Source organism: Manis pentadactyla, chromosome X, assembly GCF_030020395.1.
Source record: "Manis pentadactyla isolate mManPen7 chromosome X, mManPen7.hap1, whole genome shotgun sequence".
Taxonomy (NCBI): domain Eukaryota; kingdom Metazoa; phylum Chordata; class Mammalia; order Pholidota; family Manidae; genus Manis; species Manis pentadactyla.
The window spans coordinates 63,595,357-63,611,644 of NC_080038.1; the positions used below are offsets into that span (position 1 = coordinate 63,595,357).

At 50.7% G+C, this 16,288-nt stretch overlaps 3 protein-coding genes across 5 annotated transcripts; 1 reads left to right on the forward strand and 2 right to left on the reverse strand.

Annotated features, from left to right (window-relative positions):
• Positions 1-2,769: 2,769 nt before the first annotated feature.
• Positions 2,770-9,561, forward strand: FOXO4 (forkhead box O4). 3 transcript variants are annotated; one of them, XM_036898276.2, is made up of 4 exons: positions 2,771-3,677; positions 6,792-7,496; positions 7,645-7,851; positions 8,082-9,561. In XM_036898276.2, the coding sequence occupies exons 1-4, from the start codon at positions 3,225-3,227 to the stop codon at positions 8,094-8,096; spliced, it is 1,380 nt and encodes a 459-aa protein (XP_036754171.2). In that variant the 5' UTR covers positions 2,771-3,224; the 3' UTR covers positions 8,097-9,561. The 3 variants fall into 3 exon arrangements, with proteins under 3 accessions (XP_036754170.2, XP_057351457.1, XP_036754171.2); XM_036898275.2 differs by having other exon boundaries at positions 2,770-3,677; positions 6,792-7,851; XM_057495474.1 differs by lacking the exon at positions 7,645-7,851 and having other exon boundaries at positions 2,770-3,677.
• A 484-nt stretch (positions 9,562-10,045) lies between these two features.
• Positions 10,046-11,862, reverse strand: CXHXorf65 (chromosome X CXorf65 homolog). Its single transcript, XM_036898226.2, has 6 exons — positions 11,838-11,862; positions 11,633-11,716; positions 11,297-11,431; positions 10,908-10,976; positions 10,351-10,457; positions 10,046-10,135 (listed from the first exon to the last, which is right to left on the reverse strand). Exons 1-6 carry the CDS (start codon positions 11,860-11,862, stop codon positions 10,046-10,048), a joined length of 510 nt encoding a protein of 169 aa, XP_036754121.2.
• Positions 11,863-12,398: 536 nt separating this feature from the next.
• Positions 12,399-16,100, reverse strand: IL2RG (interleukin 2 receptor subunit gamma). Its single transcript, XM_036898294.2, has 8 exons — positions 15,943-16,100; positions 15,569-15,722; positions 15,181-15,365; positions 14,835-14,974; positions 14,258-14,420; positions 13,567-13,663; positions 13,248-13,317; positions 12,399-12,897 (listed from the first exon to the last, which is right to left on the reverse strand). The coding sequence occupies exons 1-8, from the start codon at positions 16,055-16,057 to the stop codon at positions 12,805-12,807; spliced, it is 1,017 nt and encodes a 338-aa protein (XP_036754189.2). The 5' UTR covers positions 16,058-16,100; the 3' UTR covers positions 12,399-12,804.
• Between the last annotated feature and the right edge of the window lie 188 nt (positions 16,101-16,288).

A 16,288-nucleotide genomic window follows, 5' to 3' on the forward strand; every position in this document is an offset into this window, starting at 1 on the left:
ACAAATGGAAACTCATCCCATGCTCCTGGCTAGGAAGAATTAATATCGTCAAAATGGCCATCCTGCCCAAAGCAATATACAGATTTGATACAATCCCTATCAAATTACCAACAGCATTCTTCAATGAACTGGAACAAATAGTTCAAAAATTCATATGGAACCGTCAAAGACCCCGAATAGCCAACGCAATCCTGAGAAGGAAGAATAAAGTGGGGGGATCTCGCTCCCCAACTTCAAGCTCTACTACAAAGCCACAGTAATCAAGACAATTTGGTACTGGCACAAGAACAGAGCCACAGACCAGTGGAACAGAATAGAGACTCCAGACATTAACCTGAACATATATGGCCAATTAATATTTGATAAAGGAGCCATGGACATACAATGGGGAAATGACAGTCTCTTCAACAGATGGTGCTGGCAAAACTGGACAGCTACATGTAAGAGAATGAAACTGGATCACCATCTAACCCCATACACAAAAGTAAACTCCAAATGGATCAAACACCTGAATGTAAGTCATGAAACCATAAAACTCTTAGAAAAAAACATAGGCAAAAATCTCATGGACATAAACATGAGTGACTTCTTCATGAACATATCTCCCCAGGCAAGGGAACAAAGGCAAAATTGAACAAGTGGGACTATATCAAGCTAAAAAGCTTCTGTATGGCAAAGGACACCATCAATAGAACAAAAAGTTATCCTACAGTATGGGAGAACATATTCATAAATGACAGATCCGATAAAGGATTGACATCCAAAATATATAAAGAGCTCACACACCTCAACAAACAAAAAGCAAATAATCCAATTTAAAAATGGGCAGACGAGCTGAATAGACAGTTCTCTAAAGAAGAAATCCAGATGGCCATCAGGCACATGAAAAGATGTTCCACGTCGCTAATCAGAGAAATGCAAATTAAAACCACAATAAGATATCACCTCACACCAGTAAGGATCACCATCATCGAAAAGACAAACAACAAATGTTGGCGAGGTTGTGGAGAAAGGGGAACCCTCCTACACTGCTAATGGGAATGTAAACTAGTTCAGCCATTGTGGAAAGTAGTATGGAGGTTCCTCAGAATGCTTAAAATAGAAATACCATTTGACCCAGGAATTCCACTTCTAGGAATTTACCCTAAGAATGCAGCACTCCAGTTTGAAAAAGACAGATGCACCCCTATGTTTATTGCTGCACTGTTTACAATAGCCAAGGTATGGAAGCAACCTAAGTGTCCATCAGTAGATGAATGGATAAAGAAGAGGTGGTACATATACACAATGGAATATTACGCAGCCATAAGAAAAAAACAGATCCTACCATTCGCAACAACATGGATGGAGCTAGAGGGCATTATGCTCAGTGAAAAAAGCCAAGCGGAGAAGGACAAGTACCAAATGATTTCACTCATATGTGGAGTATAAGAACAAAGGAAAACTGAAGGAACAAAACAGCAGCAGTATCACAGAACCCAGGAATCTACTAACGGTTACCAAAGGGAAAGGGACTGGGAAAATGGGTGGGAAGGGAGGGATAAGAGCAGAGAAAAAGAAAGAGGGCATTACAATTAGTATGTATAGTGCGTGCGGGGCACGGGGAGGGCTGCGCAACACAGAGAAGACAAGTAGTGATTTTACAGCATCTTACTACGCAGATGGACAGTAACTGTGAAGGGGTATGTGGGGGGGACTTGGTGAAGGGGGGAACCTAGTAAACATAATGTTCTTTCTGTAATTGTAGATTAATGATACGAAAATAAAAAAAAGAGGATATTGCAATTTAATCTAGTGATAAATAAGGTCTTGAGCTGGGGTGTGGATGTGGGAAGTTAGGGAGATGAAAAGGCAAAGGCTAAATCTAGCTGGGGAGACTGGGTAGATGAGGACAACCATTAACCAAATTTAGAGATAAGAGTAGCCAGAGGGCAGGGGTATGGGTGCAGGAACAGATAATGAGTTCGTTTTGAGACCTGTTGAATGTGAAGTGAAGCTGCTCAAGATGGAATCCTGGAGAATATCAATAACTAAAGGGAGGCCAGAAGAGCCAGTAGAGAAAATTTGTCAGCGACCGCACTGTCAGCATGAACTGCACATGGGGGTTTCGGGCGGGGGGTTGGGGGGAAACAATCATCAACTAACCATTCCTTTCTGTGACACGAGCCCTCCACCCAAGTGTTCAACATGCCTAAAGCGGTTTTCTGCTTCTTGTAGAGAAAGCCTTTCCCCCCTTTTGCCCTCTCTTAACTGAAAGAGGAAAAGGCCCAGCATCTCCCAACACGGTCACCTGGGCGATGCCGAATCACAGGCAGGAGGTAGGAAGCGAGGGAGAGGAGGAAAAGCTTTCTAAAGAAAAGAAAAAGTTCGCGACGACCTCTTGTAATTGAAGTACCACCTCCCTATATCCTTCCACGCCGCTCCCCGGCCGTCTTTATCAGGCTCCTGGAAGGGAAGCAGGACGGGAAATGTAGTCCTCAAGAATGACCGGGGTGGCAAGACTGAAGAACTCGGTTTCCCAACGGGCTCTCCAAGCGCGTGCGCAGATGGCTGTCCCGGCGAGTGGTAAACAGAGACGTCAGGCTGGGGCTGTTGCTTGGAGCAAAACAAAAAGGAAACCAGGGGGGCGGGGAATAGCGGGGATCTGGTAGGGAGACTGGTGCCGGAATCAGAGAGGCTGTGGCCGCGAGGACTTGGGCCCTATTAAGAGTGGAGGGACTGGAAGAGGCGGGGGGAAGGGGAGTCAGGGGAGGGGCAAGTGACGCGAGGGAGCGGGGCGTCGGGGAGGGCAGCGATCCCGGTGGAGGAAATTTGGGAGGAGTGTCGGGGGGTCAGCAACTTAAAAGGGGGAGGGAACTGAGGCTAAGGAGACTTTCGGGAATGGAAGCACAATGTATGAGGGGATACCGTGTCTCAGGTTTAAAAGAGCAGGAAGTTGAGTGAGAGGTTGGAGAAGAAGCCTCTTTGCTTAGGCGGAGGTTACAGGTGGTATCTCGGAAAGAGCTCTGAGGCTGCAGGCTGTAGTCGTGAAGAGAATCAGATAACTGTGTGGAAGGGACAGCTTGGGGGTTAGCGTCCTGGGGCGAGGGGAGAAGTTAGCTACTTTCTGAGGACTGGCAGGAATGTGCCTCCTGGCCCTCGGTGCTTCCCCCCTGGGGGGAGGCATCGTGAGGGACTGTGGAAGGCTCCTCTGAACGCTGAGCGGCGGAGGTCCAACTCCACGTATGGATCCAGGGAATGAGAATTCAGCCACAGGGGCTGCCGCGATCATAGACCTCGATCCCGACTTCGAACCCCAGAGCCGTCCCCGCTCCTGCACCTGGCCCCTTCCCCGACCAGAGCTCGCTACAGAGCCTCCCGAGCCACCCGAGGTGGAGCCAGGTCTGGGAGAGAAGGTACACACGGAGGGGCGCTCAGAGCCTATCCTGTTGCCCTCGCGGCTCCCAGAGCCGGCAGGGGGCCCCCAGCCCGGGATCCTGGGGGCTGTAACAGGTCCTCGGAAGGGAGGCTCCCGCCGGAATGCCTGGGGAAATCAGTCATATGCAGAACTCATCAGCCAGGCCATTGAAAGCGCGCCTGAGAAGCGACTGACACTCGCCCAGATCTATGAGTGGATGGTCCGCACTGTGCCCTACTTCAAGGACAAGGGCGACAGCAACAGCTCAGCAGGATGGAAGGTAACTCTGACCCCCTTACCTCCGTCCCAATACCATCTGTCCCTGAGCCCCCTAGCCTTCTTACTTCTTACTCTGGGGCCCCTGTTACGCCCCCACCCCGGAGATCCACGTTCAATCGAAAATTACACAAACATTTACTTAGGCCATGGTATATGCTGTGCTCAGTGAGCTTGATGCTGGAAGATCACAGATGAAAAAGACACTGTCCTGGCCCCGCAGAAAATTGAATTCTCTGCTCACTGCTCAACACTCCCAGCACTTTGGCTTGGGCTGCCCCAAACACTTATTTCCACAGAGAAGTCTTTATCCCATGTACAGCAGGAACTGTGCAGATTGCCCACACGGACCTTGCTTTTCCTCCTTCCCCCACCTCTCACCCCAAAACCTTTTCTCCCATTCCTGTGGGATTAATTTGGATTCCCTGCTGACTCCCAGTACCTCAGTGTAGAGGTACTGTTCTAGAACTCCACCCAAGAGTTGGAGTGGAGCTGCAAAAGGAAACGAGTGATATTCAAAAAAGAGAGAGGGCCCTGACTTTAAAGCACAAGGTTGGGAGTTCCTTTGGCCTTCCATGAAGAAACCGTGTGAGTAAAGGTCTCATTAGATGTTCCAAAAACTTGTCCTAAGAAATTTGGGGTTCTAATCACAAAATCTGGTGGCTTCAATCTATTGACATCTTGCGTCCCCATAGGTGGTGAGGTCAGCATATAAGGAAGGGTTGAGCCAGCAGAGGGTCTTCCCATAGGTATACAAGAGCAAGGGATCAGATCTGCTGTGTCCCTAGGGGGTGGGCAGAACAGAAAAGAGAACAGCTGACTGAGACCCTTGGCACTATTTCTGGGTAGACTGCCACACCACAGTCTCAGCTCATAAAGAGCTCCCCTCCTTGGACCCAGCCTGCACAGCTGTTTTTCTTTTCCCTTAGGTTCATTTTCCAGGGTAGAAGAAATAAGCATGAGTTGTTAGTTGCGCTGTGGGAGTGCAGTCCCTCCTTATAATTTACACTTAGGGCGTTTTAGTTTACAAAGTAGTTTTAATTTTTTTTTAACTAATCTTCACAGCAGTTCTGAGATTCCACATCTTACATATTAGGAAATTAGGGAATAGAAAGGTTAGGAAACACCTAATAGCAGTAGAATGAGGACCTAAATTCAGGTCTAAGTATAAATCATAAATCATGTGCTCTTCCTGTAGTCCATTCTGCCAAACTCTCTTCATTGGAGCGATGGCAAATCCAAGTCAGGCTGAGCCTGGGGCTTCCATGGTTGTCCCTCCTTATCCCCAACCCCACCCTACTCAAGGGGGAAGCCTCATGACCTGAACTGGCTTCCCTTGTGATGTGCCAAGGTTACTCCCACCCCACCAGGGGGCGGCACTCACTTAGGACAAGAAAGCTTAGTTTAGGTGGCTTGATGAGCAAGTAGCAGTCACTCCGCTTCCCACAGGTAAGAATTACATAGGCTTTTAGGGAGCTGACCTCTCCAGATAGGAGGCTGTACCATGTACTAGTTCTGAGGCCCAAAGAAAAAGTTATGAAACAAATAGACCTCGGGCCTCATGAGTACCGCATAGTAGGGAAAGGAATGGGCCTTCTCAGTAGACCCAGAGTTAGAGGACAAAAAGGGGGGATATTATGGTGCCAGAAGCCACTGTGGTCCTCAGTTACTAAAAGTCCCAGCTGGATGGACAAGCATGATTCCTTGAGGGAACTAGGAGTGTCAATGCAGTCAGAGTAGCTGGGATACCATTACTGTAGGGTGCCATGGAGACAAGGAGTTCTTTGGCTAAAGAGCGCTGGAACAAGAAGCTGCTTAAGCATCTTTCCCCAGGCAAAGGGTCTCCTGATCTAGAGCAGCAGTCAGAAACATACAAAGTGATTTCTGACTATCCATAGCCTCAGCCTCCTAGTTCCTCCAAGCCTTTCTGGGCTCCTCCCAAGTTTCTAATAGCTGAAGAGTTCCATGTGGGAGGTCAAATGCCTGTAAGGTTGGAGATCTTCTGCACAAATTCCTGAGGAGAAGTAGGGGAAAGGAGGTAGGAAAGAGAAGGGTGTGGGGGTGACACAAAAGGCTGGTGTAACTAGCCTGGGGCAACCAGTAAAAATGAGCTGCTTTGGAGGCTCATGAAGCTGTCAATCTCAGCTCCCTGGGCCCCTGGAAGTAAGAAACTTATCTCTAACAGAATAGCAACAGTGAGGGAGGAGGGGAGAACATGGACCTCCCAATACCCAAGGCTGTCAGGAGCTGAGACAGCCTTACGAGGGGAGGCTCACTACTGTCACCCGTCACCGGGGGCCATGCACCAATCAGGCAACAAATATTGATTATGGTCTGGGAGCTTGGCACTCTGAGGGGCACTGTTGGGGCTGCCTGAGTGAACAGCATGATCTGGGCCCTGGGTGCTTACACTTGATGAGGCTGATGATGTGAAACTATAAACAATACAATATAGATGAAAATTGTGTAGAGCAGATTTAAAATGCCCAACCAGAAATTTGGCTGCAGAAGTCAAACAACCACTCTCTAAAAGAGAGGGGATTTAAACTTGGTCTTGACACACTGGTAGAATTTAGAGGGGAGGTCCTTCCCAGGACAAGGAGGGAAGAAAGGAAGAATCTGCCTTGTGTGTCTGAGGCACAATGAGAAACTGGGTCTCAATGGAGTTGAGGGTGTGTCTCAAAGAAAGAGGTTGGAGCTGTGGAATGCTCATTCCCACCTGACCCTAGTTCTTGCAGAGTCAGGGTGTGTCTCCCAAATGCCTACCAGCCCCAGCTAGCAGCCCACCCCATCCCCCGAGACTTGGATGGCGTACAGTGCTGTGAGCTTTTCCAGGGTGGGCACAGTGTTCTCTGCAGTAGGTGGTTACTTAGGTTGTCTGGTGGACCCCTGTGATGGGAAGTCTGTGGCAGGTTATCTTGGGGTGGGAACTGTATATGGTCTCCCCCCATTGTCCCTCCCTCCCTTTGCCTGCTTTCCCTCTGGACTTGACAAAGCTTTGCATCTCTGGCAATGCTCCTGCTGCATCCCAGAGAGATACTGCTGAGAGTCAGCTGATAGCCACTGACCTTTCCTCCACACACCTCATGCCCCTTTCCTTCTGCCTCTGCCCCTCCAGAACTCGATCCGCCACAACCTGTCCCTGCACAGCAAGTTCATTAAGGTTCACAACGAGTCTACTGGCAAGAGCTCTTGGTGGATGCTGAACCCCGAGGGAGGCAAGAGCGGCAAGGCACCCCGCCGCCGGGCAGCCTCCATGGATAGCAGCAGCAAGCTGCTCCGGGGCCGCAGCAAGGCCCCCAAGAAGAAGCCAGCTGTGCTGCCAGCTCCACCCAAAGGTGCCACCCCGATAAGCCCCGTTGGCCACTTTGCCAAGTGGTCAGGCAGCCCTTGCTCTCGAAACCATGAGGAAGCTGATGTGTGGACCACCTTCCGTCCACGAAGCAGTTCAAATGCTAGCACTGTCAGCACCCGGCTCTCCCCCATGAGGCCAGAGTCTGAGGTGCTGGCAGAGGAGGAAATACCAGCTTCAGCCAGCAGCTATGCAGGGGGTGTCCCTCCCACCCTAAACGAAGATCTTGAGCTGTTAGATGGGCTCAATCTCACATCTCCCCATTCTCTGCTATCTCGGAGTAGTCTCTCTGGCTTCTCTTTGCAGCATCCTGGGGTTACAGGCCCCCTACACACCTACAGCACCTCCCTCTTCAGCCCAGCAGAGGGGCCCCTGTCAGCAGGAGAAGGGTGCTTCTCAAGCTCCCAGTCTCTGGAGGCCCTGCTCACCTCTGATACACCACCACCCCCTGCTGATGTCCTCATGACCCAGGTAGATCCCATTCTGTCCCAGGCTCCGACACTTCTGTTGCTGGGGGGGATGCCTTCCTCCAGTAAGCTAGCCACAGGAGTCGGCCTGTGTTCCAAGCCCCTAGAGGCTCCAGGTCCCAGCAGTCTGGTTCCCGCTCTTTCTATGATAGCACCACCTCCAGTCATGGCGGGTAGTCCTGTCCCCAAGACCCTGGGGACACCTGTGCTCACACCCCCTACTGAAGCTTCGAGCCAAGACAGAATGCCTCAGGATCTTGATCTTGACATGTATATGGAGAACCTGGAGTGTGACATGGATAACATCATCAGTGACCTCATGGATGGGGGTGAGGGACTGGACTTCAACTTTGAGCCAGGTACAGCACCTGCTAATCACAGTAGCATCTCACAACCTATACATGCTCCTAGGTGCCCAGCTAGTCCCGTGATCTGAGCAAGGGGGAGATTTGGAACAAGAGGTAGCTGGAGCTCCTGGGGAATTGGAGAGAGGATGACATATTAGAGTGGCGTAGTTTCCAGATGGGACCTCCAGGCCCCTTGGCAGAGATGAGCCTCTTACCGTGTCCTCCATTTCTTCTTCCCACAGATCCCTGAGCCATGACGGGAAGCTTTGTCCCCTGCACAGAGGAGAGGGCAGGCGTGCCCATACCACTCTTTACCCTTGACCACTCCCTGGGAATTTGGGACCCTGCTTTAGAGTTAGGTGGGGTCTGTTCACACAGGTGTTGAGGAAATTATAAAGAAAGAGCTGCCCCATATAGGAACTATGGGGGTAGGGAAGGGAGAGGGGAAAGGGAAACGGCTTATTCTCACTGTGCCAATTAGGGTGTGAGGCTGCCTCTCAGGAGTGTCCCTGGCCCCCTGACCCATTTCAACCCCCTAGGTTTTATAGCAGGGGTGGGCAATGCTGTTGGAAATGTGAAGTCACCAGTGGCCTTACCCTGCCTTTGGGAGCAGGATTTTTTGTAGTCTTATCTGAGCTGGTCCAAGCTAGCTTGAGCCTGGGATTTTTATGCAGTGGCCCCTTAGGCCAGTGGCATGTGTGTGGGGGTGGGTGGGTAGCAGGGACCTGGAAAGGCCAAGGTCTTAGCAATGGAGTGGCTTGCCTGGCCAAATCACCCTTGGAAGGCTGTAGATAAGAAAGGCTTTTTATAAACTTTTCAAGAAGTATAAACACCAATATAGAGATTTTTTAACAGTGGCAAGGTGCTAGTGATGAGAATGCTTTTTTCTTTCTGAAGGCTTTGTCATAGCGACATGATGCAAACACTACAGACATTACTTGGGGAAACACAGGGAAGTGGGGGAGAGAACTCCAGGGAGGTGGGAGATCAGCAGTGGGGAGCAATATAGTGAGCAAGGGGAAGTGCTCCCACGTGTTGGGACCAAGTCTAGAACAAGGTCTGTGCAGAACTAGTTTGGAGTTTCCCTAAGAAAAAATGAAGCCAGGTACCCTCCTTCTGTCACTTTGTGCCTGGGAATGTGTGGTGTTGGGGTGCAGCCACACTCTCGCCTGACCCACTGTGTGCTAGTGCTCAAGTGGGAGGGTGCATTGAAGGCCTGGAATTAGTCTGTGACCTGGGAAGGGGGAAGGGGGAGATGAGAAGGGGGTAAGGATTTAGGGTGGTAAAGTTAGGCACAGAGACCTCCCTGTTCAAAGACCCTGACAGCTGTCTCTGCCCTTCTTCCCCTTGCCTAGCTACGGGGGTTACATGGAGGTGTGTGTAGTGACAGGCAAGGGGAGGGGAGGAACAGGGAATTGGGAGCTGGGGAGCTTGGCCAAGGGTCTGGGAAATGAGTGGGGATGGAGGGTAATGTGGATCAGATTTACTAGCACCTGCCAGGAAGGCCATCTGGGGTTCCTCCACCCCAGCCCCCAAAGCAGCCCCTCCCTGTTCTGTGCCCCTGCCTACCCTTTGCATTGTCTCCTCCCCCGCCCCTGCTGTGGGTTCCCATCATTTCCTGTGTCAGCGCCTGGCCTACCCAGATTGCATCATGTGCAAGATTGGAGTGGGGAAGTGTGTAAAATCAATAAATGAATAAATTCAATAAATGCCTATAACCAGCTCTGGTTTCTGTTGCCTTGTTGCTCCTCTTGGGTGTGGGGGAGGGAGGGGAAAAGCAAAGGGCTTGCAGGAGGTTGCTGCCCAGACACCCAGGTTGGGGGTGGGGGAATTTTGAAAGGGGGAGGTGGTGGAGTGCAGTGGCAGGAGGGAAGACTGATCTGCCACCTAACCCAGCAGGAGTAAGCGGGCTGTCCTAGGGCCTCTCAAGGGGAGGTAGTCTGTTTGGAGAGGATCCCACCCCCTAGTCTTTCCCTTAATGGTTCATTGTACTAGACTTCACAGCCTTTCCTCATCCACCACCAGTGTACTCACCCCTGCCCTCTCCTGCCACTCCTATTCACCCTCAGCCTCCCCAGTGTCTGGGCCATACTTGAGCCTTGGCACAGATGTTGGGAGAATGAATCTTTCTTGCAAACAGAACCTCACATTAAATTCTAGAAATTTCATACTAGTAATACTGCACTCACTTGGTCACTTTATTTTGTTAGCGATGTTTATTGCTTCTATTCAGAAAGTCCGCTCTGGTCCTAAAGAGCAGACCCCTGCGGGTGGGCCCCTCTCCATCTGATTTGGACTGGAAGAGGAAAGGGTCAGTAAGTAAAGAGGCCCCTGCAGGGAATGTTCTACAAACTAGGGCCAAAGGCAGGACAAAAGAGGTTGGAGGCAGGTCTTGGGGCATAGATGTTGGGTTTGGAACAGAAATTCTTGCCAGATGGTCAGGGTGGAGGAGACTGATGGTCTGGTGGGGAATGGGGGGTGTTGGAACAGACCACATTTGGGCAGTCTTACTGGGACGTTGGCAGAGGACTCAACTGAAGTGACTTTCTTGGCTTCTTGGCTTCTAAGTATTTTCACTCGGCTCTTCTCCAATGAGTCACATTGTGTACGCAGGGCATCTAGGAAGCAGGAAAAGGCACTCCCACCCTGAGGACTAGAGACCTCACCTACCCATCCCAGCCCTCCCATCATTGACCAGGGAGTAACTGGGCCTAAAGTTAGGCTGAGGAGTGATCTGCAGGCACCCAAGCTTTGCCCTTTTCCATGGGAATTGGAACCAGAACTCCAAGAGAAAAGGATGAAGGGGAAGATGGAAATAATGGGAGTGGTGAGAGCCCCTGGAGGTACACCAAGAAGATGACAGGGAACTGGGGGGAGGGGTAGTGACAGACTCACACTCCATCTGGTTTGAGCTCAACATCCCTCCTAAAGTGGACCTAGACTCCACTCCCCTTTCCTAGGATTATGTGATCCTACCTGCCTTATTACTCAAGTCCCTCCCTAAATTCTCCATCCCCCAGCTATGTGCAGTACTGTGCATGTTCCTCCTTCCTCCATCTACTCCTTACCAAGTAGCTCAGGTTCTGGATTCTTCAGGAGTGGCACAAAAGCTTTGTAGACATTCCTGAGTGGGGTTCCTGTGAACACGGCAGAGTGCTATCCAAAGCCTGTCATGCAGGCTCCACCCACCCTTCCAAAGCCCAAGATTTCAAGACCTTAATGCCCAGCACTACCTGGAGCTGATGTACTTTATCTCCTTCCCTCAGGACCATCCCTAGGATCAGGTGGTGGGCCAACTTTGTGTGGACCTAACCCATTGTCATAGAGGTGGTGCCCTTTCTTAGGCTGACTAGAGATGTTGAGTCTGGATTCAGTTGAGGGCCATTTTTAAGGACAAGGTTCACAATCCCACTGGAGGGCCTTGCCCTTTCTCTGGGGAATGCTCCCAAACCTTTACCTGGTTTCCCACACTCCACCTTACAAACATAGTAGGTGCTTCGAGCTGTAAGGAATTTGCTGGCATAGTCTCCAGGGGTCTTCATCAGAAAAAGCATCTTCATTGTCCCCGTTTCATCACACAAATCGATGGTGTCTAGAGGGAAGCCACAGGGTAACTGGGCAACTAAGGAAGGAGAGTGGGAGCAAAAAGGGCCAGTGGTCCTATCAAGAATGAGTTGAAGGAAGCTGCCGGGATTCAAGGAGCTATCTTCTTGCCAGCAGGAAGGTTTAGGGGCCAGAGATGACCTTACCACTTCTGACCCTTGGCCATGAGTCCCCTCCCTGAACTCCTCACCTGTTTTAGGCAACCCCACTTTACTGCGGATGTAATGCAGGAACAGGAGTACAGAGCAATTAATATTGACCAAAAACTGATTATCTGAGAAAAGATGGGATGGGGCATGTGGCCCTTCTCTAGTTATACTATCCCTGTGATCTCCACTGCCCTCAACCCCCCCACCAGCCCTTCACACAGACTCCAGCTCTATGAGGCCCCTCACCTCCATGTTTGATGAAAATGAACATGTTCTCAAGATCTCACTCTTCAGGGAGAGGCCTGAGGAGTCATGTAGAAGGAGGGTGTTCTAGAGGCCTTGGTGGGCCAAGTGGGCCCATAGGGTTGGGGACTGAAGAGGCAGATGGTTTGCATAGGCTCAGGAGGCCCAGGTAGGGCGGGCAGGAGAGAGCTGTTGGCAGTTGTGGATAACCAACATCCCTAGGGGTGGGGCCTGAGGCTGCAGTTGAGGGATTATGAGGTCAGAAGTGGTATGTGTGGCAGGAGGTGGAGTAAGGATGAGAGAAGAACCTGGATGGGGTCTGTAAAAGATTTGTTGGGAATGGGGACAACGTGGCAAATCTAACTCCAAGCTGGACCGGAAGGAGAGCAGGACACCTAGAGAAAAGCAAGTTTCCAGAACAGTACTCTTTTCTAGTTAATTTGTAGTACCTCTGCCTTTATAGCATGAGTCTACTATTCCTTTTTCCTACCCTCGGCACCATGCTTGCTGATCACACTTATTGCGCCCCATGTTTCCCTTGCTCCCGTGCCCCAACAACAGACATTTTTTAATGATTATCAACAGAAACTTTATTTCTCATTGATTCGGGAATAACTGAAGGGTAGATGGAAAGAGGGAGGGAGGGACAGCAGGACGGCGGAAGAAACAATCCTGAGAGGAGGAAGGCTAGATTGGGAGGGATGAGAAACACATACAGGGCAAAGGGGCAATTCTCAAGTAAGAGATATTGAATAAGGGGGCAGTTATAGGGGGCACAAAATTCAAAATCAGCCATGGTGGGGCAAGATGAGCATCGGACTGGCTGGCTCATCTGAGGGGAAGTTAGTATAATTTAGGGCTACAGGACCCTAGGGTTCCGTCAGAGTGTCAGTGCTCAGGTTTCAGGTGTCACTGTGTAACACAGAAGAGCCCAGTAGGGGTAGCCCCCAGGCCCCTCCCCTAGAGCCTCTCATTTTGGGGGAATCTCACTGACGTGACAGAGCCGTTCACTGTAGTCTGGCTGCAGACTCTCCGCCAATCCTTTAGACACACCACTCCAGGCCTAAAGACAGATAACTCCAGGTCAGGGGTCAATTAGGGAAAGGAAGGAAAAGACCCAGACTCTGTGCCAAGGGAGCTCTCACGTCTGCAACCACTGTGATTATGGAAGGGGCATCTGCACTCCTGGGCCCCCAAGAACATTTTTTCCATCAGCTTCAACCCACCTATAATCAGTTCTTCTGTGTGTCTCTCTCTGTCCAGCCCATCCCCCAATTGATCAGCCACATCCTGACAGTTAGCGCAGCACTCCTTCCCTCCCCTCGGCCCCCAACGCCTGCCCTCCACACTCTGTCTTGTTGTCAGGCAGTCGGCAGTTGACAGACTGCCGTCTGCCTATGATAACGTTCTCACCGAAAAGTTCCCATGGTATTCAGTAACCAGATCCTCTAGGCTCTTGAGGGTAGGAATTCGGGGCATGGCCCTGAGGGGGAGAAAGAGGGAGCAGCAGCACACTGTTTATGCTCTTCTGTTGCCCTTCTCCCCATTCTCCCACACTGAACAAAAGGATTCTGTATCCTCTGCGCCTGAAGCTTCTATGCATCACCATGCCCACTGAGGGTGATCCCTCATTCCTTACTGTCCCACCCTCTATTCCTGGAGACCCTGTAAGAACCCTCCTTTGCTATTCCCAGCATTCCCCCTTATTTTTCAGGGATTCTTGAAATCTCACCGTTCCAGCCAGCAGTACACACAGATGAGGCCGATAATCAATCCCATGGAGCTAAGGGGGATAAGCACAGCTTCCAATGCAAACAACGAAGGATTCTCTATAGAAAAGGAGAACAAAGAATGGATTTACATTTGTAGTGTCCCTATTACGTGCCAACATGTACAGAGCCCCGACTTAGTGCCAGGCTCTGTGCTAAACTTTCCCATATACATAATCCTCACAACTCCCAAGGCACTGGGGGTGGGGAGGGAACAGGGGTCTGGTGGGGGGCCAGTTATTATCTCCATTTTGCAGATGAGGAAACAGAATCAAGGAGGTAGCGTGGTGCCCATGGTCAAAGAGGTAGTAAGTAGCAGAGGCAGGTTTAAACCCTAGGTTTGTCTGGTTCCAAAGCCATCTTCATTCACCATGCAGACTTTCTGGAAATACTGCAGGGAAACCTTATGCATTCTCTATCCACTTTGAGCACTCCTCAGCCTCCTTCTCAAGCCACCCCCTTCTCTGACAACACACCCACCCAACTCTACACAAAATAACCCCGCTTCCTGGGAGGTGGTGTTGAATGGTGAGGAGAGATGGCCCACAAACTTTGGGAGCTTAGGGGTAGGGAGACAGAGCAAAAGTCAAGTCATTCTAGAAAGGTTGGGGTGCTGGGCTCATGGGTTGGGGTGATGCATTAGGCTCACTGTACCCTTTGAAGTAGTGCTGCCCCAGTGGATTGGTCGGCTCCATTCACTCCAATGCTGGGCACTCCCACAGAGTGGGTTATAGCGGCTCCGAACCCGGAATGTGTACAGTTTCTGCCCATCCACACTAGGCAGAAAGAAGCTATGCCTATAGTCCACTGATTGTTCCTGGGGGAGAAAGAGGGTGAAGGAAAGATGAATGTCTGCAAAAGTTGGAAGGAAAACTGCTGTCCCTCCCTGCCAGGCCAGCATCATCTTCTGGTTCTTCCCAGTGCCTTCCTCCACTCTTGACTAATCAAGCCACACTACTTACTCCTTTCCCCAACTAGAATCTAATGCCTACTCTCCAGATCACCTGAAAGGCTTCCTTTGGTTTATCTACCTGTCTGACACTGGGAAGAGTATGGATAGGGAAACCTACGATGAAAACTCACTGGCAATGATTGGCAAAGGTGCTGGAGGGGAGTAGAGGGTAGACAAGAGAACAGGAGCTTGGGATCAGGTGCTCCTATTTGACTGACTGAATCCTTTCTTCCCCACCTGCTTGGCCTTAGCTGCTGCATCCATATCCCTGTCACTCACAGTCCAGCTGCGGTCCCGGTCACTCCGGTACTGCACCAGGTGCTCCAAACAGTGGTCCAAGTATCTGTTGCTCCAGCTCAGTTCTAGCTGGGATTCACTCAGGTTGCGCAGAGTTAGATTCTCTGGAGCCCAGGGGATCACTGGAGATATGTGTGCATGTGTGGTCATTCCCCTGACCTAGACAAGTCAGGATCCTGAAGGCAGTGCCCCTGACCCTTCCTCCCTTCCCCATCCCAATCCCTCACCTCCTCCTTTTTGCACAGTACCCTCATGGTGAAGGAATACCACTCCATATACTCCAGTGCCCCACAATATCCCTGGATGCATGAGCCCCTTTCCAAATTACCCAGATCCTGCAGTTTTAGCATCTGTATGGCCTGCCTCTTGGGTTCCTGTGTGTCCTGAAGCTGGACAACAAATGTTTGGTAGAGATGGATCTCCTCTTTTCGCAACCAACAGCCAGAAGTTATCTCTTCAGAGAATAGATAGTGACCACACTCCCGAACTTTATCATCATCTGAGTTCTTGTACCTAAAGAAGGGTTGGAAGGAACAGAAACAGTGAGTGAACTTGGGAACTACAGATATCTGCAGCCCCGACTCATCTCTTCTGAACTGACTTATGAGAAAATAGTGGGGAGCCTGGGATGCCAGATACCCTCTTCCTTGGTCCCCATGCAGTCTCCCGCATTCAGCCTACCCCTCCTCCTCCCCTATGCATCCCCCTTCTCATACCAATAGTACAGAGTCAAGTTGGTGGGCTGAGGCTCAGAGCTGCTGTTCCAAGTGCAATTCATGTACTCGACATTGAACACAAAACACTGGACCTCTGGGAGGGGCCGGATGGGAACACTGAGGGTCCCAGGGAGTCTAGAGGTAAGGAAGAAATCTAGGTTGGGGAGAAAATGAAGTGGGGAAGGGAAAGAGAAGAAATGATGGTCAGAAGAAGAAGCAGGGTGAGGTAGGGAACCCTTCCCCTTGCCCTCCCCACAGTACTCTTAAATTCTGCCTGCATACTTGTAATGTCCAGTGGCAGGTTACAAGTTTCTGTACAGCCCCTTCCCATAGCCTCCCTCCTCACCAACCCCCTCCAGTCCCAGGTTTCCCACCAGCTGTGATGTCTTCATTCCCAATGGGCGTGGGGAGCATTGCATTCAGCCCCACCCCCAGCAGAAGCAGCTGCAGGAATAAGAGGGATCTGAGTGGCAATGGTGGCTTCAACATGGCGCTTGCTCTTCGTTCCTTGGGTGTAGACTGTGTCGGGAACCTGGGCCCCTCACCCACTACCCCTCCCCACCCACACATTTCCTTCTGTCATAGCTTCCGGTGGAAAGAACCTTAGAAACCAGGGCTTTACAGAGGGTGTGGCAAATGTCTGCTATGACACAGGCTAAGTCCTTTGGGAGATTAGGTGTTAATCAAATTTGTAAGTGTAACACCACCTCTGTTAAGTGG